Source organism: Dermacentor andersoni, chromosome 5, assembly GCF_023375885.2.
Source record: "Dermacentor andersoni chromosome 5, qqDerAnde1_hic_scaffold, whole genome shotgun sequence".
Classification (NCBI taxonomy): Eukaryota; Metazoa; Arthropoda; class Arachnida; order Ixodida; family Ixodidae; genus Dermacentor; species Dermacentor andersoni.
The window spans coordinates 144,762,010-144,788,825 of NC_092818.1; the positions used below are offsets into that span (position 1 = coordinate 144,762,010).

The 26,816-nt window shown below is 45.1% G+C and overlaps 1 protein-coding gene across 1 annotated transcript in view; it reads left to right on the forward strand.

The window, feature by feature from the left end:
* Positions 1-3,112: 3,112 nt before the first annotated feature.
* LOC126531336 (uncharacterized) overlaps positions 3,113-26,816 on the forward strand; it is a 39,669-nt gene continuing 15,965 nt past the window's right edge. The window contains exons 1-8 of the mRNA XM_050178836.3: positions 3,113-3,764; positions 3,870-3,972; positions 4,069-4,226; positions 6,680-7,050; positions 12,928-13,120; positions 13,623-13,733; positions 15,084-15,214; positions 16,012-16,074. Coding sequence (XP_050034793.1) covers positions 3,714-3,764; positions 3,870-3,972; positions 4,069-4,226; positions 6,680-7,050; positions 12,928-13,120; positions 13,623-13,733; positions 15,084-15,214; positions 16,012-16,074 — 1,181 coding nt within the window. The 5' untranslated portion in view covers positions 3,113-3,713. The remainder of the gene's footprint in view (positions 3,765-3,869; positions 3,973-4,068; positions 4,227-6,679; positions 7,051-12,927; positions 13,121-13,622; positions 13,734-15,083; positions 15,215-16,011; positions 16,075-26,816) is intronic.

The window sequence follows — 26,816 nt, forward strand, 5'->3', positions numbered from 1 at the left end:
CACCGTGCGTCTGCCAGCCGACGCTTCATCCTGGAAGATGGTAAAGGAGCGGCTGCTTTGACTTAAGGAACGAATCCTCCCTACCGCAGGCATATCTTATCTGTGCGCGCGAGAAGCCCAAGGAAGTTAAGGTTAGCGGATGCGCTGCAAGAGTCGGCAAGGCTCCACAGAACGTACGCCTGCGAACACATCACACGGCTGTTCCATGGTCGCACGTAGGCCGGTTCTACGCGCGTACTGTTCTGCACCGTGCGCCGGCTATCGCAAAACTTTGGTTCCGTGATGCTTCACTTACTGTGGTAAGAAAGCACCTCCTGCAGGCCGCAGTCAATGAATCTAAACGCGGAGTCAGAAATGACATTCTGCCTCCTCGTCGGCGCGCTGTCGTAGTGATGCGCGGGCACCCGAATTTTGTTCAATAAATCACGACGATTCCTCAAGCGAGAATTTGTGTGTTCATAAACTCCAAATGGATCGCAAATAGATCGGTGTGTACGCGTTCTTGCAGTGCAGTGAGAATGCGTACATTTTTTTCGTATCGCCAGACGTCTAGCTCGTAAGTCCGTCTGAGGGCCCCAGGAAGCCCAAGCAGAGAAAAGCAAGTAGAAGGCAGCGATAGGTGACCTTTCTTTAAAAACACGCAAGAACTGGGCAGCGGCCGCTACCTGCGGCTGATAAGAACAGTTCAGCTCGCTGGCCTTATAAGGCAAGTTTATTTTCAAAGAAGCCGGTAAAAGCAGCCGATTCGACCTCACGGCCCAATCTGCGAAGTTCATTATGAACTTCTTTTAACATGACTTCGGCAACGGCAATGCAATGAGTCATCGCGATTGTTTTGCGGAGCGCGCGCGTCCGAGCAGCCCGGGTGCGCGCAGCGCGGCGTGGTTTCGCGAGAAATATAAACAAGAGAAGAGAGGTGGCCCGATAGGCGGAGCAACGCCATGAGCAACGCCAACTTCCTGCTTCACTTTAGCTTCACGAAGAGTGACGTCAGGGCGTCTCCTGAGTTTCCTTTCTCCGTGTGCAGAGGACATAAAAGATTATTATTATTATTATTATTATTATTATTATTATTATTATTATTATTATTATTATTATTATTATGTTCTAGCCCAAATGAAACGGCAGGTGAGCATTGAATGTTGAAAGCACACGAATATGATGTCGGACTGAGAAAACCGTCAAGAAATTGCCCCAAAGGCGAGGAAACATTTGAGAAGCGTTGAGGGAATTTAGAGAATTGTCCCCACGTAAATTGCATTATATATACAGTATATCCAGGCTTGATTACAGACAATGAGGGTTATTAAGCAAGCTCAAGTGTGTGTGTGTGTGTGTGTGTGCCCTGTCCAGCCACCCTTCCCGTCTCACCCTCCCCGATCCCAAGTGGTTGCGCCCCCCGAAAAAAGGAAAATTACTGGCTACGCCAGTGGGCGTTACACGTCATATAGTATAGACGAAAAGGACGAGCCTACAACTGCAACACCGCTGTAGCAAGCAAAGAACTCGGGAACTGCGCAAACTTAAAAATTATGGGGTTTTACGTGCCAAAACCACTTTCTGATTATGAGGCACGCCGTAGTGGAGGACTCCGGAAATTTCGACCACCTGGGGTTCTTTAACGTGCACCTAAATCTAAGTACACGGGTGTTTTCGCATTTCGCCCCCATCGAAATGCGTCCGCCGTGGCCGGGATTCGATCCCGCGACCTCGTGCTCAGCAGCCTAACACCATAGCCACTGAGCAACCGCAGCGGGTTTGCGCAAACTTCTATAAACTGTAAATTTGAGACAGCACATCGCTTTTCCTCGCATTTCTTCCATCATGCATCGGGTTGTTCTCCGATCCCTTAATCTCTTTAAAAAATACATGAAGAAGTTCTGGCTACGAAGCTGAGCTGCGGCTGCGCGCCTGTCTGCTCGGCTCTTTGACGTGTCAGTGTTCCTCTGTATGCTCCCAGCGGGGAGCACATACAGTCAAACACAAATTTAACGAAATCCAATTTTAGAACATTTTCGATTTAACGAAGAGTTTTCGATTCCGCTACACATACATCAAGCCTAATGCGTTGAAAACCTCGAAACAACAAAGTGAATAAGTCTCGCCCGATTTAACGAAGTTTTGGAGGAAATTATGTGGAAAATATAGGTGTCAGCTAGTTCGGGTAATGGTTGTCATTGACCTGTTAAAAGGTTTGCTGCTGCCATAAAGGAACACAAGACACGCTGAATGGCCTCGCTATCTACAAAAAGCTAAGAGAGTATGCTGGGGAAAAATGTTCAGTGGCAATGTAGCGGTAAATTCGAGAGAAATGTGCGCACCTCCTTGAGGTGCCGGATCCATGTTTTAAACCGGTGTTGTGCTCATTTCACAGACGTCCTGCCTCTTTGAGGAGCGAAGTGAAATGAATATATCCTCTCAACCCAGTGACCGGCTTCCCACATTTTACAAAGCTACTTTTTTCCACTTTGACACTCCTGATGCTAACGCATTACGAGCCTACAACTGCAACACCGCTGTAGCAAGCAAAGAACTCGGGAACTGCGCAAACTTCTACTAACTGAAAATTTGAGACAGCACATCGCTTTTCCTCGCATTTCATGTATCCATTTTGAAATAAAAGGACGATTCCTTCGGAGCCATACCATCAGCGGTGGCGAACATGAGGTGACGGGTGATGCATCATAATTAGTAGATAATTAACAAAAATTCATTCATTAACTTATAAGTTTGGGGTTCTAGCAGGCTCGTCATAATTTAGAAAATTGAAGCGAGCTCTTCGTACAAGCCATATCAACTTTTGTATCTAGAAAAATGCGATAACCCGTGGAATTGTGGCACGACGAAATTTGACTATCAAAGCGCGCGAAACCGAAACTGGGAAACTGAAGCGTGCGCATAGCCGCGCCCCTTTAGTCGACGACCTGCTTACGTCACCCAGCAGGGGTCGTAAGCGCGCTGGGCTCCGTACTACTACAGTGTACTAGTAGTACTACTCGCATTTTTGCCAATTCTTGCATTTCACCATTTTGCCCACATCGAAGTGCGGCCACCGCGGCTGGGATTCGATCACGTGCCCTTTGGCTTAGCAGCGCAAGGCCGAAGCCAGTACGCCATCATGTAAGGCATCATCATTACTAAAACAACCAGCCTATTAGCGCTATTCCCGGTGAACCAGAAAACTTCTCGTATGAGTGGTAGCGTTCGTACACTCCCTTCACCCGAAAATGACAAGACTTGGTATTATTAATAAGTCTCTCTGCAAGTATGCGTGGGCCCATAGAGTTTCTATGCGTGGGCCTGTCTGCTGTTGGCAGTATTTTGTTTCGGCTGAGCAGCATCTGTGAAGCATCATGAACGTTTCAGCGATATGTTATCGTGTGCCTGCCTGCAAGGCGAAGACGGTGCATTTGACTGTGTACTCAGCTGTTGTTTGACACTGCCATTCTTGGAGTTGTCATGCCCCGTGTCTCGACGGACGCTGAACTTCGGGAAAAATGATGCTCCAATCATCAGAATACCGTTGTCTTCCTGCTCCGTTCATTCAGTGTGTGAACCGTTGATGTTTGCACGGAGCATGTGTACATCGTATGAGTGATCGTTCGGCGATGGTGTGAATGTTTCGTGCCAGTTTGCTACCACCCCTGCCTTTAATTGCTACGGCAGACGACGTTGTGTGCTTTGAAATTTACATCAGTTAGACATCAGTACCCATGGCTGATGCGGAGAAACCGTTTGCCTGCGACGTGTCAGGCTGTGGAATCGTAAGTCGTCATGACGTGCACACACTGCACATCGTTTTACTTGTGCTACGTGTTTGCATCAACGACGTTGACACGCCTCTTTCGTATGGTTTTTCTCCTTAACAGAAGTTTGTCTGCGAAGACAAGCTGACGAGCCACAAAAGGAGGCACAAAATGATGCTGTCATTGAATTTCGCGAACACTGGCGCAGGCCCAAGGAACTGCATTGGTATGTGTGCAAAAAGTAATCACTTCACAGTGTAGTAAGAGGATGACGGAAGAAAACTTCCTTGTAACACAGCTCGGTCGTTCTTCTCACTTGCAGAGCAAACTCCTACACCAACGAGATTCATGGACATAATTGAAGAGGCAGGCCTGTTTCAAGAGCTCCAACCTGAATTCACGACCCCCGAGCCTGTTCATGCTGTCAATCCATTTGAGGCGGACTTTCGTAGAGCATCTAGCGGGGAAATAGTCACAAAGGTAAACTTATTGTGCACTAGACGACTGTCCTGTCAACCTTACACCGATTATGAGCAGCACAATTAAGTCATAGGCACATCGTTGCACCTCATGATGGGTTAGTTTATGCCCATGCAAATTGCCACCCGGTAAACTCCATAATTGTCACTACTAACATGAGTGAAGTTGGAGTACCTCGTTTCTGAAACTGTGATGTACCTCCAGGTATACGTGGTAAAAACACCATCAGCATTGGAGGGAGCCATCAATGACAGCATGTGTGTGTGTGTGTGTGCCCAAGATGTGTGTGTGTGTACCCAAGATTTCAGACTTGTAACTAGCATTGAAGAATAGACCCCAGCTGTTGTAAGAGGTTTCAGGCTTGCTTGGCAAAATGGCTGAACTCCATGAGAAATATGTTGTTTACATGACACTTTGCATTGGGCCGTATAAAATTTACGCTAAGTAAGCCATAGTATTTGACACCAGTACATTATTTTCTGGGAATACAACTGAGGAGCTCTTCAATAAACCAATTTCACCTTGTTCTGAGCTCATGCACAGCAACCAGGCCTGTCAGCACCATGGTGGTCATAGCTGTTGCCTCTTTCCTGCTGTACTTAAGGTTCAAGGCAACATTGTCGGAAATGCTGAGGACAGTGCCATTGTGCATTTTTCCAATTAAGTTTTAATGGGAATGGGGTGGGGGGTGCATCTGCTCAAGCCCACTCTTATTGTAGAATGTTTTTAAGCTAACCTTCCCACCTTTTGATCCCGTAGGGTAACCAGGTTTTTCATGGTACAAGCACAACTCTCTTCATGCGGAATTTTTTTTTTCTTCCAAGCTCACCAAAGGCTACTAATACTGGCATGCTTTGGGGTAGTGGTAACGTAGTAAAACTCGTGAAATATGTCTATGGCTTGATGAAAGATTTTGTTCTTTATACATTGCAACTGGGATACTGATTAAATACTGTATACAGGTTGTACATGTTAGTAGTGAACTCCGAATAAACAAAACTCACTTTAACAGAAATGCCAGATAAACAGAACGATGGTAACAATATTGGTTGGCCGCCCATGTTAACAAACTGCACTTAAATGGAACACTTTCTCTCTCTACTCCAGTTAAACAGAACTCGAACCGAAACTGCCACATATTTAATGGGCTGTTTTACCACGTACAAAACATGAATGGTCCGACAACCATGTAAAACGGTGATGTTTTAAACAGTCGGTAAAAATACAATCGATCAGGCAGTTGTAGCACTGTGTCATAAACGGCTGCTATGCAGCGTTCACCATGTAAAATGGTGATGTTTTAAACAGTCGGTAAAAATACAATCGATCAGGCAGTTGTTGCACTGTGTCACAAACGGCTGCTATGCAGCGTTCACATTGCCTTCCTTGTCTTGTGATAGTGTCAGTCAGTAAGCGAGAGAGCACAAATTCCTCACAATGGCTACAAAAATGGGCGGCATAAAAGATGTGACGCATGACGAAGTATCATATTGTTAATTGATGTAGCAGATAATGAAGAATGAATAGAAGATTCATGCACCTTGGAACGGCACCTGGTTCATGAACCTGGAACAGGACACGGCACTTTTCTTGTGCGTTAGCTTGTGTCCCAGTAGTCTGTGCTCTGAATTTAGCTATGCTTCTATACCAACTCGCCCATTTCTCACTTTTGAACATCAGTTTGTTGACCTCTGTAAATTTAAAACACTCTATATGCATTTCAAATAAAACTATTGTTCTTGATTTCTGTGTCATTTGCTTAAACAAAACTTCAAATAAATGGGACATCTTCTTCGGTCCCTTTGAGTTCTGTCTAAGCGGGTTCTACTTTATATATGATGTGTGGGCACAGCTAACACACATCCATGCTATAAGCGCATTGCCATTGAAAATAGGGATGCATGATTCACTTTCACTACATCCTTCATAGAAGATACTAGTGCACAGAACAACTATCGCCTGTGAATATTTAAGCAGTGCCACTTATGGCTGTTCATGTACACGTGGACATAGCAAAAATCAAAGAATATAGCAGAAAAGCAAAAGTTTTGAAGTTTGTAAAATCCATTCAGTGTATAGTACACAGAAGAATATTCAGGAGCATGACATACAATTCACTGTCAGTCGTAGCCTTGAGAGATCATGCAGCCTTTTAGAATGACTAAAAGCTGAGCAAGTTAGTATGAATTCATGGTACGGAAAGGAAAGGCAGGCATACCAAACACTCGCACATAAAGACGGGCAAAAGATAGACACAGTGTTTGTGTTATCCTTCTCATTTTTCTCGTGCCTGTATTTTGTAAGCCTGCCTCTTCGTAGCATGCACATGGTACAGCAACTGCACATGCACAGTCACCACGACACTAGTATCGACATAGTAGCCTCGGTCGAAGATATCCTCATTGGGCGAAATATTCCTATATTAAGTGCTGATGTTATTGCTGTTTCTGCAGGAGCCAAGCCATATCCCTACCACAAGTGAGCCACTCAACACACCCTGCATTCTGCCTGTCACAGCCGACCCACTTTCACTGCGGGGTCAGTTCACTCCAGCTTCAGCAGTTCCTGAATTCGGGCGAGCCCCTTTACTCACCCTCAAAGCAGAGGTGTCTAATGACAGCACTAGTGCACCGTCATCCAGTGAACCACCTGTCTCAACTAGTGCTTCAACTGCAAGTGAAAGTAGCATTTCACTTGAAGAGGCAACAGTGGTTGCAGCTGCTCTTGATGCAAAGGAGGAAGCATCACCAGGACCAATCATTAGTGACAAACCTACTGTGCTTCAAGTGAGCACGCCTGCTGAGGCACAAGCTGCTGTGACTGGGTTAGTTGTTTTGCACCTAAGCTCTACATGACAGGCTAGGATTGTATCTCCATGACGTACCCAGGACTGTTTTTCGAGGGGGGGGGGGGGCGCAATGCAAGGTAACTTTTCTACACAAATGGGGGGAGGGGGGGAAGGTACCTTTACTAGTACAAATATTAATAATCGCCATCATTTGCCATAAAAACGTAAACCCGCAAAAGAGAAATGAAATAAGGTGTACCTTATAGGTACTCCTGTGAGATACACCTCTCCTTTACTTGACAAAAACCACATCAAATGTACTCGCGCAGGAAAAAGGTATTTATTATGAGAGAAAAGCTGAGACGTCGGCCTGAATCAGTGTTCTGACCTGCTACTCGGCGCTGGAAAGAAGCGCAGGAAGAACACTGGCAAGAACAAGTAAACAAGCGAAAGTCTAAAATAAAAATTATTGTAGCGTTTTTTGAATTTGCTGTGGAAGAATTATAGAGAAATATATATTTGTCGAACAATCATAGTTCTTTTGGATCCATCGTTTACTGCTCTGCCAAGTTAAGTGCCAAAAACATCTCATATTGTTATTTGAGAATTTGCGTAACAATGTGCGGCCGCCAGTCCTGTACAGCCACATGGAGCACAGGACGCTGCGTTTCTAGACATGCTGCACCCACCGCAGAAGGTTAGAAAACACCCACATTAGCACAGCAGAGAAGTGGCTACATCAGGCGGGTCGATTGATAACTGTAGAAGCGTCATTCAAAACGCACGGAATCATTCACTTCCAGAAGCGTTTTCTCTACTTCCTTTTTAAATAAAAAGATGTTGATCCATAAATATTTTCATGAAGAATGGTTAAACTTGTTAATTTTCATTTTTCATTCCAGTTTGGCTGTTATCTAGGCTCTCTCCCTTAGTAGGTCGCTTAATTTCCCCAATCCTTGTGACTCTTGCTTCCAGTTGCCAATTTTGCATGAAAAGTGTTGTACAATTAAGGAAAAACCACACGAGGTAAGGGGTGACATTCACATTGCTGATGGGTTTAACGGTTATTGCAGGGTTTATGATGGACGCTGTTTCACGTGACTTTATTTTCCACCTTATCTAACCCATATGATGGGTAATGGGTTTCTGAGGATCTGCCAGTGTCGCAGCGAGCCTTCACTTGAGAAAATAATGAAGCAAAAGGAAAAGTTAAATGCAACTGGCGTTTTCTTGGCCACAACTCATTTCGTGGGCATACAGTATAGCTGACTACAAACTGAATCCCTTTCCTGCTTCCTGGATCAGTTTAAACAAAGAAGGTTGAACCAACAAAGCAACAGAGAAGCACGTGACCATTGCAATAGATGGTGACAACTGAACGCATCTCGAGTTAATTGCGCGGGCACCGAATCAATGAGAAAACTGTCCTTCACACCCCACCCAGGAGATTGTGATAACTACCGCCATCCAAAACGAGTGAGAAAGGCAGCAAAAGGTTGACTGCCGAATAGCTGTCAAGTCTCAAGATTGATTTAGTGGCGTTTTAGGAATAGGCGAGTTGTGAGAAGTGGTCACATGGGGGAAGGGGGGAGGGGGGGCTGCTGCTCAAGTTCAGGGGGTGCCGGGTCCCCCCAGGCCACGTGCCTGCTCCATGACATTCCGTATGTTAGCTGTGAACACGTTTTCTGACTACAATTTTCTCTTCACAGTGCGTCTGCCAAGGAGCCTAAAGCATCAGCACAAGTTGCATTTGCATAGCTCTTTAGCATTTCAATTAAAATTAAGCACAAGACAGGTGACGCGAATTTGCTCACGATCTGTCATGCGGCGCATCAGAGTCCAACTTCGCGCTTGCAATGATTTGGGGCACATGGCACGAACAAGCAACCAGCCCATAGCTCCAGCCAGGACAGCTGCCCCTGTATGGATGCTTGGAATGTTTCATAACTTTGCAAAGAAAGTGAAAAACGAACGTATTTGCGCAGCTCTTTCATTTTACACAAACGATGCCAATAACGACATGTCTATGTGAGCAGCAAATTTTTTGTAGGGCCAACTATAGCATCAGCGCCGTTGACAGCCACCGATGGCTGCAAGCCAGCAGGCTTAGCTCGCTGGGCGATCGGATCCGAGAGAGTTGGTGCAGCTCGTAATAAAGTGCCCATGTTGATCACAACATGTACACTATTATGTCGCACTTGAATTACAATACTTTGGATTTTCTCAACACCGACGGTGGTGAACGAGCAAACGAGGTGAGCTGGCAATTGCCGGGAGGTCCAGCTCGCTGGCTGTCGGATCCTGGATCGACAGCCTATCTGCAGCTCGTAATAAGTTTAACTTTGAAAGCACAGTATATTGTGAGCAGATATAGTTGTCTGTGTTCCTCGCTTTAGAGGGGCCCTGCCAGCACCTTTTCTTCAAAATGGAACACACTGGCTCAAATACAGTGCCTTTCAATTAAAGGGGCTCTGAATCCCTTTCCAAACATGAGACGAAAACATTGCCAGTTGTAAACGAGGATCCTGTGAACATGTAAGCCAAAATTGTGGGACTTCATGCAGCAGGGAATTTACAATCTCCTGTAAGAAAGAGCAAAATATCGCTAGCTCTCTCCTTCGCAATGTCTTCATGCAGCTATGTGCAAGCAGCCAAGCCCATCAGCAGTTATTGGCTGATTTCGTGATCGCAAGAACATTCTCAGTAATACTATTAGTGCTGATTTTCAGTTAAATAAATGAAAAGCTTATGTCCACAATCTCAAGAAGACAAAAAAAAGTATTTCATCTTTGCACTGCCAGTCTACACACAGCAGTTGCGCATAGCTGCGTCTTCTGCGCGTGGCCCCCGAGGTAGCAGCTGCATGCTGCACAGCACAGATACGATGGTCACCAAGGGGTGCTGCGACAAGCCCTCTCACTAGCAAGAGACTCAACTTTTGGTCAGGGCCTTGCCCCCTTATCATCTCCATTGTGTAGCTTCTTGCATGCCAGTGTAGACGAAAGGAGAGGAAAAGCCACTAATCAGTGCGATAAATAAGTTTAACTCCACTTGTGCTTGAAAGCTTCAAAAACATTTTTGCAGAAGGAGGTCCGTGAAATGTCATTTAATAATGAGGCCATTAATATATGATTAATTGGTGTTGCAGTGCTAGTTTAAGATATTCCTTCATAATTTTTAGAAAGGTTTTAATAATAGGGATACAATTAACCCTCGATATAATAAACTTCAGTATAATGAAACTCTTGATTTAATTATTTACATTTTTATAACTTCTTGTCCGTACTGTACCATGTATTTTAAACCTAAGTATAAGGAAGTGTTTTTTGCAATTTCACTATAACTGGGAATTGGATTTTCCAACATGTGTATCTTTGAAATTCGGCAAGCATTCATCAGTATTTGTTTTCCTGAGAAAATTCGGCACTTATTGGGATCTATTACAGCACCACCTCATTGGCATTTTCGGTACTTTGAAAGATTAATGTGTTTATATATTGAGAAGGAAACATTAAAACGAGAATGCTTTTTTGTCATAATGCACTGAGGCAAATTAATCACACCAGAAATTTGTTAAAATATGTGCATAGATTCTTGTCAGAGAGCTGGCAGCACTCCTTTCTGTTTATCATTCTCTATCAGGAAAAGTTGTGCTCTATTTTGAAGCTAGATACAGGAAACGAAAGCAGTTTAAGTGCTGCATCCGATAGGCTTGGCCGCTCTGGTTGGTGCGTTTTCCAGAAAAAAATTGAGTTTGACTTTGTCCTGTACTGTGCAAATTTCCTTTAGTCTCCAATATCCCCTTCCTCACTTACCACCATAGAGAATAGCAAATGGTAAACACTCATATTCTTTGAGAGCTCGCTCTTAAGATTCGAGTTTAAAGACCACAAACCAAGAAGAATGAAGATCACCACTTAGCCACATATCGGCACTCCGGTTACGTTCCATTCTGCATTGCCATTTTTCAAAGTAATTTCATTGCACATGGAACGTTTCTGGTTGTGTCCTTCCAATGTTCATGTCCACAAGCTGGCTTGCACCGATGATCCCTCGGTAACGTGATCAAGCGCTCGCTGTAGAGAGGCAAGGTGGTGGCAGGGCAGGCAAGAGCATGTCTCCTTCTCTAGCCCATTCATTTTCCCGCATGGCTTGAAGCCCTTGATGTTTTCCACCAAAAAAGCCCAGAGGAGCGTCGGTGAAGGGGCTTTACGCATGGCTTCAGCATACCTGAGTGCATACACAGCCTGCCCACCCTGTCTTGGAGGTAATATGTGGTGGGTGCGAATTATGGGCGAGCCAAGATGGCTGATGGCTTCATGTGTGCTGTCTTCCCATGCTACTAGTGCTGGAGGTCACGTAAGTTTCTGAGATGCATTGAAATGAGAGGCAGATGAAGTGTCCGCTCCCCTTTGCCTGCACTCATTATCACACTAGTGTTGTGGCAGCGAGTGCTTGTGGTCATCGAGCGATATTTGTTCATGTTTGTCTAGCAAATGTTTGCTGCAATTTATACAGCTGATAAAACTACGAACCTTCGTGTAGTTGTCTAATACTTCACTATCGCAATCCATGTTTGTCTTTCAGGCGAAACTGGAACCTTTTTGCTCTGAACCCATACTATAAACAATGCATAATGGCTACTGAAATTTTGGACACCGTACCGGACTTTGCTCAGTTTCTCGGACGTGACACTCCCGTGAAATGTTGCAAATGTACAGCAAACATGGCGGGCCTCGCTTTTATGCGAAAGTAAAGCGAAGCTTCCTTTGTGCCTCTCCACAACAGCAACTCAGTAGCCCAAGCATTGCTTTGGGTGTAAAGCTAGTCGAAATCAATAATTGGATTTTTTCCTTGCACTGTAAAGTTCATTGAAGCAGTCAGTCTGCCAATCATATTACTCACTTAGTCGGTCAATCAACAAACAAAGTGCACATACAGATTTAGGAAGCACGTGATTTGAACAGCACTGTTACGCACTTGTTTATTCAGGTACTTAATTCACACAAGCCTTGTGTGACATTGTAGTATTGTGTAGCAATTAGTAGTTGTTTACTGCAGTTGCTGTTTACTGCATTGTGGCTGTACTAAATCTAAAAAAGCAGTTCAGTGGGCTAATTTGGAATGCTAATAGTTACTATAGTTGAGTGAGGAGATTTCTGAAGTATTGTTCGTGATAGCTCAAGCAGAAGAACACTAAGCAGAGCTCAGAAATTCTGCTGCTGCTATGAACATTTTGTGGACAAAAGTATTCGAAAAATACCATCCCTGTAATTAATGTATAACTGATGGAATTTCTGTATGTGTATTTTCATTTTGTTCACTGTGTATCTTAGTTGTGGGTAATGGGGACATTTGTCTGGTAGCATGGGTAGGTCATGTTACGTGCAGAGCAGATAACTATTAGTCTGTTACTATAGCAGGATGTGTATTCCAAGGGATATAAAACACATTTGAGACTGGCAGAGTGTTAAGTAAAGTGATGACGCAGCTGAGTACAAGGTGGCAGGATTTAATCCTGGCCACGGCAGCCGCATTTTGATGAGGGAAAAATGTAAAAACACCTGTGTGCTTAGATTGAGGTGTACGTTAAAGAACCCCAAGTGGTCAAAATCAATCCGAATTCCCCCACTATGGCATGCCTCATTATCAGATTGTGGTTTTCGCATATAAAACCACATAATTTAAGTAAAGTGATGAAATTAGAGAATTTACTGGCATAGACTTGAGTTGACTGAAGCAGGTGAGAGGTAATAAGATCGCTTGAGGCAGATCGTTGTCTTAATGTGTACTGAAATAGAATGTTGCTGTTGGTGACTGTATTACTTTTACTCCTCTGGGTCGCAAGTCTTCGTGTGGCATTCATGTTTAGAGAGTGTGTCCATTTCATAATTCATACTTACCCATTCCTAGGACAATTTCTGCTGACAGCGTCCTAGCGGTGACTAGCCCTGTTGCCCAAGTGCTTCCAGGAGTTTCCACGAACAAGGCGGCACCAGTTGTAGCCCCAGTCATAGCACCAACTGTTACTCCTATATTGCCACCTGTGGGCTCATTGCCTGGCTCCAAGGCGACCACCATCATTACACCTTCAAATGTTATTCAGGTCAGTCAACTGTTTGCCCCATTTTGTAGATACTTCTAGATTGTGCTGTACATTTCCTGTCATATCCCGAGTCATCTAGTTCACATGTCTATATATGTTCTGAGAGAGGTTTTATGTTCTTTGAAAGTGTATGTATGTGTACTTCTGTTCCTTTCTTCTTTGTGTGTGCCTTCTCTGCTTTACTTTATTCTTTTCTTTTTTCTCCTCCTCCTTTTTCATCTTTCAGCCTAGTAATCTAGAGTAGCAGGCCAGTTGTATGGCTAGAGGCCAACCTCACCAGTTTTCATATAAGTCAGTCTCTCTATTTTTTTTATATATAACGTTGAATGAGGGCCCCTGGATGTGACAGAAGGTGTCAGTACTGGACAAAGTACTTCATCCAGGGGTGCCATCAATGTCTGACATTGTTCTTGAAGTTCTTCCTATTGTATTCTTTGCCTTCTATGCAGGACTTTCATGTGCAGCTTCTGCCTTGCTGCATTCATCGTTATGTTACTTGCAGATTGGTGACAGTGTCCAGCTGCTGATTGTAGCCAACTCTGCTCCCACCATCGGGGCCGCAACACGATTGCCTGCTGAGTCTGTTCCTCTCCTGCAACAGAACACAGAAACAGTTAGTAAAACATTTGTGTTAACTACATGCTCTGTGATGAAGGTTTAATTCTGTGTCTGTTGACTTAGGTATATGTGTAGTAGATGTCCAAGTCAAACAGTAGACTACAGTGTAGTCTACTTTTTTTTTAAAAGGACTACTTACAGGCAGCAGCTGGATTTTATTGCACATGGAAAAGGATGTAGATACATGTTAAGCATGATAGTCTTGTTACAGAATGACTGTAAACGACAAATGTAAGAGGTTGTTGTAGATAAATTTATTTTCTAAGTTGATGCCATGGCTAGTTAATCACATATGCAATCGAACCTTAAGATAACAAACACAGATAAAACAAATTTCTGATGTAACGACTACAGTCGGCTCCAATTAATTTGACCTCAGTAATTTTACATTTCACTTAATTTGAACGCACTGGAAAGTCCCAGCAGGAAGCCATATATTGCTATGAATTGAAAACTCATCTAGTTAGAAGGGAGAAGCATGCCGCTTCGGTTAGTTTGACCACCACCAGCATCCCAATATGCATGCCGCAGTCACTAAAGCTTGAAAACACAAGAGATTCAGCAGACTGCGTTGCTACTTCCCTAGTTGACGGTGGCAGCAGTAACCAGTTCTGCAGTGATGACGATGACTTGCCATAGGGGATGTCATTTTTTTAGAATTTTGTCAGCACCGACAAAAGTGTTGAGGCCTGTGAACCACTGACTCAGGATGACATGTATAGTTATTGTAATACTGCATTGAAGTAGTCTGCTGACGACAGACTGGAACTCAATGGAACTGGATCTCACCGCATTCAAATTTATGTAATGCACAAGCCCATGCCTCTGTGCCTGTGAAGCATTTGATCTATTTTTTCTGAAGCAGATCTGACAGAACATTTATGCGCTGTTATTTTAGGATTGTCATGAAAGAGGTTCGGTATGTTCTTTTGCGAGTCCATCAACACGTGTTACTGTAACATTGCTGTGATGTACCTGATCACTGTCTCAGTGCTCCATTTTATACATAGCAGGCAACACTGCAGAAGCTACGCAGGTAGTGCAGTCGTGTTGCAGCTTGTGACCTAGATCTCTAACTGCAATCTTGAAACTTAGATGGCATATACTTAAATTCTATAGTTTCTTGTTGGTTGAGCTACATTACCAGGCATGAGATGGCTCCTTCGAATCTTGTTTTGTAATATATTTTTTTAAATAGAGCTTGCCATAAATTGTAGCATTCATTGCAGACAATATGCAGTCCTTTCTCTCTGCTTTTTAAATTTTGTGACCGCTGTCTGCAGTATCTCTCATGTATTTTTATTTTCTTTCTTTCTCTTCTTTTTTTACATGATATTGCCTGCAGAAATTGAAAGATACACTAGTTGTCAAAGGCCTCAGCAGCACCAATCAAAAGCAGGCAACAAAATGTGCGCTGCCCACACCTCAGATGACCAAGCCTCCAATTGCAGCATCAGACCCAAATCTTAGCGATAGGTAAGTGGAGAAATGACGCTTCGCAGCAAACAACATTTCTGGAACAAGTCCCCTAGAATAACATGCAATCAGATGATTCAGTCGACATACCCTGTGGCACATCTTGTTAACCAAGTGCCTGTGCCAACTTGCACGTTAGCTGTGTTCTTACCAGTATGACATTCTCTTTTTCATATGTATAATCCTTATGTTGTATTCTCACAACAATATATACTGAATTGGTGCTATGAATATGAAGAGAGATTTTTTTCCTCCTGGTATATAAGCTTTAACAACAAAACATCAAAGCAGTGGTAGAAAGCCAACCTCAGATGTCATTTGACATTTTCTAAAGGTATGTTTCCATATCCACTGGTGCAGCACTTCGTTTAGGAGAAACTACATATTGTTAGGCTTAGCCTAATAGACCCTTTTCTCAATCAGCAAGTGTGCTTCTCCTCGCAGCACATTTGCCCAACTGATGGCGGCACCGATCATTGTTCAAATGAAGACAGAGTGCTAGCCGCACATGCTGGGACTTGTCTCTTGCACATGGTTTCATCACGAGAGCCATGTCTACATTTTCCATGTCATAATACAAGCCAACTGCGCTTTTACACACTGTTTGCAAAAATGACTATGCCACCGGGCAAACTGCCCTGCAGAAAAGCTAGCTTTGCAATTATGAAAAGGGTCTGTTCTATTTTTTTTATTATTCAGTCTTCCTGTCATATTATGCTCATTGCACTGTCAGCTTTATAATTGGTATGTTGTCACCATCATATGGTCAATGTTCATGCTTTTTCATTTTGTGACAGAAAACACCGGTGCATAGAGGCCGTTGACGATGAACGGAAAAAGAAAAACAGAGAAAACAACAGGTGATGCTTTGATGTTTATCGTAATATGTTGTGTGTCATTGTTTTTGTTTTCTGTTATTAAACCATGCATAAAAACTGCAAGCCGTGCCATTTGCCTCATTGATATGTTGAGGCTTTGTGCTTGTTCAGTTACCAATATGTAGGGCTGTGCAAATATCAAAATTCTTGAATATGAATCGAATACGAATACTTAGCATCGGATATTGAGTAGAATATCGAATAATTATATGCACATACATTTATTAGCAAGTTGGTTTATTTTAACATTTTGGAACATTGCAATTACATTCTCATCGATAAAAAAAACTAATAAGCCGGTATACTAAAAGATTGTGTATTTGGCTCATGTTAGCTGTGGAAAATTGAATAATTTCTGCTAGTTTTCTGTTCTCACCATCATCATCATCATCAGCCTATTTTATGCCCACTGCAGCCCTGCAATCTCCAATTACTCCTGTCCTGCACCAACTGATTCCAACTTGCACCTGCGAATTTCCTTATTTCATTGTCACCCCACCTAGTTCTTTCCTGTCCTCGACTGCACTTCCCTTCTCTTGGCACCCATTGTGTAACCCTAATTGTCCACCGGTTATCTAACCTATGCATTACATGACCTGCCCAGCTACATTTTTTTCTCTTAATGTCAGTTAGAATATTGACTATCTCTGTTTGCTCTCTGATCCACACCACTCTCTTTCTGACTCTTAACGTTATGCCTGGGCGTTTATTTGATCAGACTAGGAGCAGCACAGCAGTGACAGTCTAGGCAGAGCACGGACTCCAAGCGCGAGTGGCATTCACAAGAAAAAGCACTGAAGAGGACGACCCACTATATCATTCCAATCCTTCTCTACAATTACCCCTGATAACGAAAAAGAAGCCACCCGGTAACCTAACAGCTTGTCACTATGAGTGGGTCATAGCAGGTCTTGAGGCATTCGACGTTGACAATGTCTTGTCCACGACGGTGCATGTCCAAAGACGGTTGAACAGGCTCGATCATGCAGTTGAGCAGAGATGTGCATTCAACAACGCAGCGGGGGCCTTCATACTTGGGCAGTAGTTTCGACGAGAGACCAAATGCAGTGGAAGAGACCGAGAGCCACACAAACACTCTGGGGAGGAACGTGGGCGCAAAAGTGGTGTCACCGCTAACGCACTTCTGGCACTCTTGGTCATTTGAAGTAAAGGCCTGTGCGAGATCGCAACACTCTTTGGCATGTCTTAGGCGCACACTAAGATGCATCTGACTTGTACGGTCGCATCTGCATGATGATTGTGTCGATTGTGTGTAATGGTTGCTGGCCGTACAATGAGAAAAAGGGTGAAAAGCCAGTGGTGCTCTGAATGGCAGTACTGTAGGCGTAGGCTGTGAAGGGCAAAATGGCATTCCAATTTGTGTGGTTGGAGGCTACATACATTGCAAGCATGTCACCAAGTGTATGGTTATAGCGTTCTGTGAGGCCATTGGTCTGCAGATGGCAAGTAGTAGTTGTGCAGTGCACAACGTGGCCCTCTTTGAGGACAGAGAGAGAAACAACTGTATTGATCCATAATGAAATGGAGTGCATTAAGCGCCTGATGGGGTGGCTCCCTCTTCATGGGTTCCATATGCTGCCAGTGCCACCTGGCCCCTGTGGGTCAGTCGGCGCTGGTCTTCCAAGGTGGGGCTGAAGAGCAAGATCTCCCATTGCCCGTAGAGGGTGGGGATAGTAGGGGGGTTAGTTATGGGTATAGGCGGAGGGTGGTCTTTGGAGAAATTGCACTCTCCTATGATGTGCCGGAGGGTGCCTAGTGCATTGCAGTGAGGACATGTGTTCTCGTATCTCTCTGGGTATATCCTGTTCTGGAGGCAGGGGTGGGGAAGGGATCCTGCCTGGATTTGCCTGTATATTGTTTGTTCAGCTCTGGTCAAGGAGTGGTGGGTGTGTAGGAATGTCTTCCTACTGTTCCTGTAATACTTGTCTATACCTGTGTAACTGGTAATGGGTTGCCATCCCCTTGCCTCCCCCTCGATGGCCCGGGAGTTGAGCGCTCGTGCCTGTTGATGAGCATATTCGTTGCCCTCAACTGAGGAGTGGGCCGGAACCCAAACTAGTTCGATTTTTGTTTAGGAGGCATAGCTTTTCCGAGGATCTTTAGTGCTGCAAGGGACACCCAGCCAGATCTGTAGTTCTTGTACGCAGCTTGTGAGTCCGTGATCTTGGTGATGTTAGGTTGCCGGAGTGTGAGGGCTATCGCCGCTTCTTCTGCTTCCTCCGAAAACGGAGTGTTGATTGATGCATAAGGGGGGGGGACCAGCTTGTCCAGCCCGGCAACCGCAACCGTTGCCCTCGTGGAGCGTTTGGGTAGAAAGGCCTCTGTGTATAGGACAGTGTCATCTTCCTCCGGGGTCCTGGAGGTGGCTCTTGCCCGAGTATCGCGTTATCCGGCGTGCCTTGTGGGGTTCATGTTGCGTGGTAGTAGTTCACATTCCAGCTTCTCAGCCCACTTTTTGAGCAATTGGCTGTCACAGGTGTAGTGTGATTCTTGCCATCCAATCATGCACAAGACGCTTATACCCGCCTTGGTCTGGCTAAGGCGGATCCTTTGATTGGATAGGTGGGCTTCTACAAGCTCGGCTACTGTGTTGTGGAATGCCATTTGAAGTAACGTTGTCGTGGATGAATTTATGGGAATATCCAGGGCCTGCTTCATGGCTTTCTTGATTATTGCTTCAAGTTGTATGATGTCCTTCTTGAGGAGTTGTATGTACGGCGCTGCATAGACGATTTGTGAGATAACAAAGGCCTGAACGAGGCACAAGGGAGGCCCAGGATCCTGAGTTGAGGTACCGGGAGGATCCGGATCCCTTCCAGAGTGATTCCTATGTTTTCTGCTTGTTCCCCTGATGCACATGATCTGACAATGGTCAGCTCTGACTTTTGAGGCGAACAGCAAAGGCCACAGGTCTTCGCATAGCTGTTGACCGTGTCAGCCACTTTTTGGAGCACGTCTTCCATCCAGCCATCCGACCCTGCCATTTGACCCTGCCCCCGCAGTCCAGAGGATGGTGTCATCGGCTTATAATGCATGGCCCAGGCCATCTATTGATTCAAGAAGCTTGGGCTACAGCAGGAGAGCCATGTTGAACAGGAGGGGAGAGAGGACTGAACCTTGCGGCGTTCCTCTAGCTCCCAGGGAGATCAGTTGAGATGTCTCCTCTCCTATTCTGATCGTGGCCGTTTAGTTGCCTAGAAAGTCTTGGATGTAGTTGTACATTCTCACTTCGCAACCCGTGTTGCGAAGTGAGACGGATCAGAGAGCAAGTCTATCAGTGAGATGATCCAGTGGTCCTTGCGCTGTTCGGAAGCAATGATGCGAAAGTCGATGGAAGAAACAGTAAGCTGGGATACAGAGCAGCAGGCATTGTTGTCGGGCTAGGCAGGGCGCGAGAAGGCGGCGACGTTAGAGTGCTGGCGGCCACTACGGGAGAGCTCGCAAATGTCATAGTCCTGCAGGTGAAGTGCCCAACGGGCAAGGCGGCCTGAGTGATGACAACCAACAAAGTGCGTGGTGGTCCGTGACAACGTCAAATTGGCAGCCATACAAATATGGCTCTTACTATACAAATATAGTAAGAGCCCAGATGATCGCTATTCTTTTTCCGTCACGGTGTAGTTACTCTCAGCTTTCTTAAGCGTGTGAACGTATTCAGAAAATCCATGTTTGTGCTGCGCAAGAACTGCACCGAGGCCAACACCGCTGGCATCGGTGTGCACCTCTGTAGGGGCCGTCAGATCGTAGTGACGCAAAATTGGAAGCGACATCAGCAAATGGCGCATGATTGCGAATGCCTCATAGCACTCTGATAACCATGAAGTGAGGGGCCTGTTGCTTCCAAGGAGCTTCGCCAGGGGCGATAGGATGGTGGTTAAGTTTTGGATGAAGCGTCTAAAGTAAGAACACAAACCTATAAAACTGCGCAGGTCTTTGATGGATGTAGGTTTAGCGAATTCGGCAACAACCCGAAGTTTGGCTGGATAGGGAGAATTCCATCCTTGAAGATGACGTAACCTAGTATGGTCAGCTGCCGCGCTACAGATCGGCACTTCTTTAAATTTAACTGTATGCTGGTGTTTCTCAAGCACGCCAAAACACACCGGAGGCATTGAAGTTGCATGGGGAAGTCCAGAGCAAAAACAACAATGTTGTCAAGGTGGCACAAGCATGTATGCCATTTGAAGTTGTGCAAAACAATAATCCATTGTGCGCTCAAAAGTTGCAGGCGCATTACAAAGTCCAAACAGCATGACGTTTAATTCGTACAAGCCGTCAGGTGTGACAAAAGCTGTCTTCGGTTGATCGTCATCTGCCATGGGTATCTGCCAATACCCTGAGTGCAGATCGAGAGGAAAAGGATTCTGCTCCTTGTAGACTGTCAATGGCGTCGTCAATTCACGGTAGCGGGTAAACATCCTTGCGAGTAATCTTGTTGTGGCACCGAAGGTCCACACAGAACCGTACAGAACCATCTTTTTTGCAACAAGGATGACAGGTGATGCCTATGGACTGTTCGAAGGTCGAAGGACTGTCAGCCAGCGTCTGACAAGTCTGACAACGTTATATTTTGGCACTTGTGCAATAAACCACGGCATTGTGGCGGGAGAGAAAATCCCAGCCTAAACAGAGGTCATGCGAGCATGAGGAAATGATCATGAATTCGATGGCGTATAGAACGACCGCAATGACAACACGAGCGGTGCACGCCGCTGTGGGGTGAACACACAGAGCACTGGCTGTATGGAGGGATAGTCCAGAAATAGGCATCACCACTTTTCGAAGCAGACAGTCAAGTTGCGCGGTCATAACGGATACAGTGGCTCCAGTGTCCACAAGTGCAGATGCGGGAACATCGTCCACAAACATGTCTGTCACATTCGATAGGCTTCATTGAGGGCTTTCAGATTTCGATAGCATCTCAGCGCGTGCCTCGTGGGCTGCGATGACTAGATTTTCTCCTCGCGAGCGAAGGCGCTAGACTGCATTGGCAATAGTGAGCGATGATGTGGAGAGGGCAAACAGCAAGTGACAGGCCTCGGGCACACTGCCGGTGACGAGTCAGAAGGCGAGTCATCATATGGGTGGGGAGGACTGACAAGATGACTTGTCGGGCATGATGCAGTGCTAGAAGGCTGCACACGATTGCAAAAGCATGCCACATTTGGTGGAAAGTGTTGTGCGCTCAAACCTCCCACCCTGGAACTTCGATCCCGTGCCCTGCCATCTTACCATGCCTCAGAATGCCTCCCAGCAAGCACCTTCTCCTGCACCAACCGCATGTCCTGGTGTACCTCGTCGCCACGACCCTGCCATCTTCACTGGCACGGCTGACACCGATTTGGAAGACTAGCTCACCGCATACGAGAGGGCCAGTATGCATAACAAGTGGAACGAACCAGCCTGACTAAACAATGTGCTGTTCTACCTCGCGGGTGTCGCCAGTCTATAGTATAACAACCACGAAGCAGATCTCCCAACCTGGTCTGCCTCCAAGACCACCCTTGTCAATGTATTTGGTTGCCCCACTGTTCGTAAGCTGCGTGCCGAGCAGCGTTTGCAGGCACGCCCTCAGCAGCCGGGTGAATCATTCGCCAGTTACATTGAAGACATCTTGGACCTATGCAAGAAAGTGAACTCGACCATGGCGGAGTCTGAGCGGATGAGTCATGTACTGAAAGGTATTGAAGATGACGCCTTCAACATGTTGCTCAGCAAGAATCTTCGCTTTGTGGCCGAAATAATCACATTGTGCCAAAGCTATAAAGAGTTACGGCGGCAGCGATCATTGACCCCTCACTCTTCATTGCACGACGAACCCCTCGCTGCTTTGGTCTACAATTTTGGACCTGTCTGTGTTGCTCAAGGAAATGAAGGCATTCGCCCCTATGGAGGTTGCCCGCCGACTATCATTGCTGACATTTGCGCAGCCGCAGCATACACAGGAGCCTTCACCGCGTTTTGTGTCTCCACTCCGCCGCGCCACTGAGCAGGAGATCAATGTGGCTTTGCTTGAGCTCCACCAAAATGTGCCTGTGGCTACACCACTCAGCTCCGCAGAGGTTGTTACCCAGCACCTCCACCAAATGTTAAGGTGTTTATTTGATCGGACTAAAGGCAGCGCAGCAGGGACAGTCTAGGCAGAGCACGGACTTCGAGCGAAAGCAGCATTCACTAGCAAAAGCGCTGAAGAGGACGACCTACTATATTGCTCTAATCCTTCTCTACATGCCTAACATTCTTTGTTCCATCGCTCTTTGCATGGTCCTTAACTTGTTCCCAAGCTTCTTTGTCAGTCTCCAAGTTTGTGCTCCATATGTTAGCACTGGTAGAATGCATTAATTGTACACCTTTCTTTTCAATGATAACGTGTGCCTTATTATACCGCATTAGTTTCTGGTAAAATCAGAGGCATATTAACTGTACCAGTCGTCACTCATACAATTTTCTGTCAAGCAATAAGCTCAGTATTGGGGGTGGAAACTGCAAAAGAGTGCACCTTCGCTGTTCCCAAACCCGTGCCCCTTGCTACTGAGGCTGGCTTTTCTGCACAGCTTAGACGTCCAGTGGCTGAGCATATCTTACAGGCGAAATTTTGCCAGCAGCATGAAATTATTGTAAACAGGCACACTTTCTTAGATTAGATAGAAATAAGCGCAAAGAACCGTGTTCACTCCTGCACGGCCAGCAATATGTTCGATTTGTTGCGAATATTCGTATCCAATCGAATATTCGAAAATCCTCGAATACCTAGTTTTCAAATCAAATACAAAAATTAAAAATATAATATTCGATAATATTCGAATCTTTCGAATTTTCGCACACCCCTATCAATATGTCATTCTAGGAAGCCCCAGCACATAACTTTATGCCCTGCGCATCTTTATGTGTGCAATCTTAGTACTAGTAGTGTAAATTATCTGCACTTTATTTAAAGGTGTCCTGAACCACTCTTCAGGCATGGTTAAAAAAGTCTGCAGATTTCATATGCTGCTGTGAACATCTCAGCCAACTTTTGCAGTGGTGCACAGCGCGTGGAGCTCGAAAGCGGAGCACGAAGTTACCTTTTTCTCAAACACTCTGTTATCAAACGAGGCCTTCCCCTCATCCGTGTTGAAGCTGCCAGTGGCTTACATATTTCATCATATGCAAGATTCCCAGAGATGGCTGCTGTTGGCTGACAGCTGACATCAGTTAGGGAAGGTGCATGAATCAGCAGTGTGTTTGGATCAGTAGGCTTCTTCCTGCTGTTACTATGTATATTTATTGACACAGTTTAATAAACAGGCTGAAGCAAGGAAAAATCTGCATTTTGAAATTTGATAAGAATTGCATTCTTCGAGAAGCAGATGACTATCATCTGCTCATGCTCAGTTGCAGCTGCCCATGTAGGAATTAAATTTTGGCCGCACTGCTACTTATCGGTGTCATATTCGTCGGGTCTCGCAAATTTCTATAGTTTTGAACACTCAACTAGCCTCAAACCATGTGAAATTTTACGTCAGACCATGCATATGCTTGCCAGCGTGCGCTCACTCCTGGCTGGTCCTGGCTAGACGCCTTGACAGACGTCGCTTTGTATTGAGCTATTGGCAGCACTTCAAAATGTGCAATTTGGATGTGGCTACTATCCGTCAAGTTGGTGCAGGACAAAGCAGGTCCACACCATGTAGCACAGCCAGACTGTAGCATATGAGTGTGAGCACACACTCCAGTCCTGTTGTGCACATGATAAATGTTGACTACAGTTAGGCACTACAGTTGCATATGGCTGCAGTCTGCACCATAGCATAGATATTGCCGCTGCCACCGCTGGGCGCCGCAATGAGCCTGACATGGCTCCAGGCATGTGGCGAGCCAGCCCAAGCACCAATCATGGTCGAAGCTTGTTACGTTAGGAATTCTTTCAAAGCGAGTCGCCAGTGCAACATCCATCGCTTACCCGATGTGACCACTGTTGATGTACTCACACAAGCGAACATAAAGACAGTGTTTAATTCGACCCTCAGAAATTGTGCGATTGCTGTAGAGATAAGTACGAAACAAAATGCGCTACTCATGCCACTCGATACAAGAAAACACAGCCATGCCTAGCTATCCAGTACACTGTAGCACAGCAAAGAGATGAGACACCATGAACTCGATCGTAAGTTGAAGGATAGCCTCCAAGTTTGGCTCATTGTAGGCACCATAATCGGAAGTAGTAGCGTCAGTGTGAACATTGAAAATTAAATTTGAACTGTACGCCACAATGATGTTTCTGAAGTGAGGCCTTGTGCACACCCTGCTACGCCATAGCCTTCGCAGTGCAAGGCATTAAAGAATGAGCAGGAGCACCACGAAGGGGTTCATTACCCCTCCACGGTGTTTTGGCAATCTTTGATTACCAAAAACTCCACTTTTGCTGAGCGCATTGAAGTACTTTTTGCTACAAATTATTTCTCAAATAGCCTATTTTAGCTTCAAATTCATTTATTGACATCAATAAACAGTGTTTCAGGGCCCCTGTAATGATGCATTATTGTGTAAAGACATAATTTCCTCACCACATTGTTGCACTCGCATTTTCGATGCATTCATGCTTTACGCTACAGGTGGCCTCAGTGGTCTCCTGTATAGTAGTAGAATGGAGGCCTTGGTCTGCCTGTCGTCTGTTAAATTGTCTTTGGTAGACCACCCATGATAGCAACAAAGAGATAATAGGCACTGCACGCTCAGTTGTTCTATATAGTAGTGTCCCTGTACATTGTTGTGATTTCAGAAACTCTGGAGTTAAAAGCACTGATCAAGGAACAGTAACTGAGACGATTTCTTAGCACCGTGCACTGGCGATTTCCACTGCTTCACTAGTGACTTCCTCATCATCATCCTTACCATCTTACAGACACGGCAATATGCACCCAAAAGTAGCAAAGTTGTGTGACTGTCTTCCCTTCGCCTCGCACCGCAACTCGCTAAACACCATCATGTGGTCCAAAATAATGTCAAAATGTTCTGCCCACTGCGCAGAAACAAACTTTGTAAATGCAAAGCTGGTTTTTCCTTTCCTTTGGAGCCATTGACACTGCAATCTAGTGCTGGTAAGAAGTGAGCATGCATTTCTTCCATCGGCTATGGTATCATATGATAGCGGCTGTGTTCTCTTGTCTTGCGCAGTGAACTGGTATGAACCTTCTCATAGTGACACAACTTGTGTTCCGGTATGATGAGGTGTAGCGAATCCAACTGTGCAGTCATACAGAAGGCAACAAAGGCTTTTATGCAGTGCCATGCGAATGGTCAATTGCATGCCAGCAACTGCACTTGCTTCTCCTTATAGGCCGCAACTGCCCAGCTCCAAAAAGAAGCCAGACAGTTTACCCTGCACATGAAGGAATTGTAAAATGCAATGTACATGAAATATGTGCATGTAGAAATTTAACATACTTCTCAATCCATGCATCTTCACCGTAGGGATTGGCCAGAGCAGCTGCTGTGAATGACAGCGATGACTAATGCTTTGCCAGCATTCACTAGAATACTTGCAGGGCACAATAGTTCTCTTGGCGACGATCCCTAATCAGCCGGTCGCAGTGGCCAAAATGTGCATATGCATTTTATAGCCCAACTTATTCTCGTTGGCAGTGACGTCGCAGAACAAACACAATTAAATTGTCTATGCTCCATGCGTTTTCTTTATTAAGATCTCTTCAAAACGAATATTCCGTGCCATCCGGACATGGCGAGATAACTTTGCATACATACTGTATAAAAGATCCTGCATAGTTACTATTGCAATATATTGCATTGAGCATATGACGTTTTGGGCTGTTCGAGTGTATTTTACACTCATAAGTGCTAACTTGCACAGTGCATGCAAACAAGTGTTGTGCATGTCGTTCGTCATGACTAGCAAACAAAAAAAAAAAAAAATGATACAGCAGCGCCTATTAGCTTCAGCTACTGTGCTAGTTTTGGTTCCTGCACGCACGACAGTGGCTTTATTGAAAAGCTTTGGAACAAAAGGCAGATCTTTACACAACTCTGACCCCTTTTGGCCATATACAGGAACGTAATTCCACACTGACAGCAGTACCACATCACACAGCCCAGTAAACAGAGGAATATCTTGCAGGAGACCCTACATGTTTTCGACAATGTCTGGTTATTGTTCAACTCAAGAGCAGTGTATCCAGGTTATGCACGTATATAGCATAACTGTGCATGCTGTATGCATTTTAACACGAGCTATAGATCACTAGATGCTGCACTTATCAAGTTCAAGGAAGCCATGAGACGACCGTGTCTGTTACTGTTCAGGACGTCATCTCATTTCTATCGCAGCCCAAGCTGCTGGCGTCGGCAGCACCTGCAGGAAGTTAAAACTGTAACACCTTCTAGCCAGTCTGTGATGCCTATAATGCAAAGGAAAGAAATGAGTGTCAAACAAGAGTGTGTATTTATTTTTGCCACCCTGCACCAAGGGAGGCTGTAAAGGTATACAAAAATTAGAAAAAGAGGGAAGAAGAAACTGCGTGAGTGCGAAAATGAGGAAGTGCTCGGGAAGTGTTGCAGCATCAGGCACTAAAAAAAAAAGTGCAGGAGGAGTTTCAAAGCCATCTACAGGGTTATTTACCAGGACTGATGTCCCAGAAGCATTTTCAATGACCGCGAATGGTTCTTGTTTAGGCTAGTGCTACAGAGAGCACTTTTCTTTGCGTGCT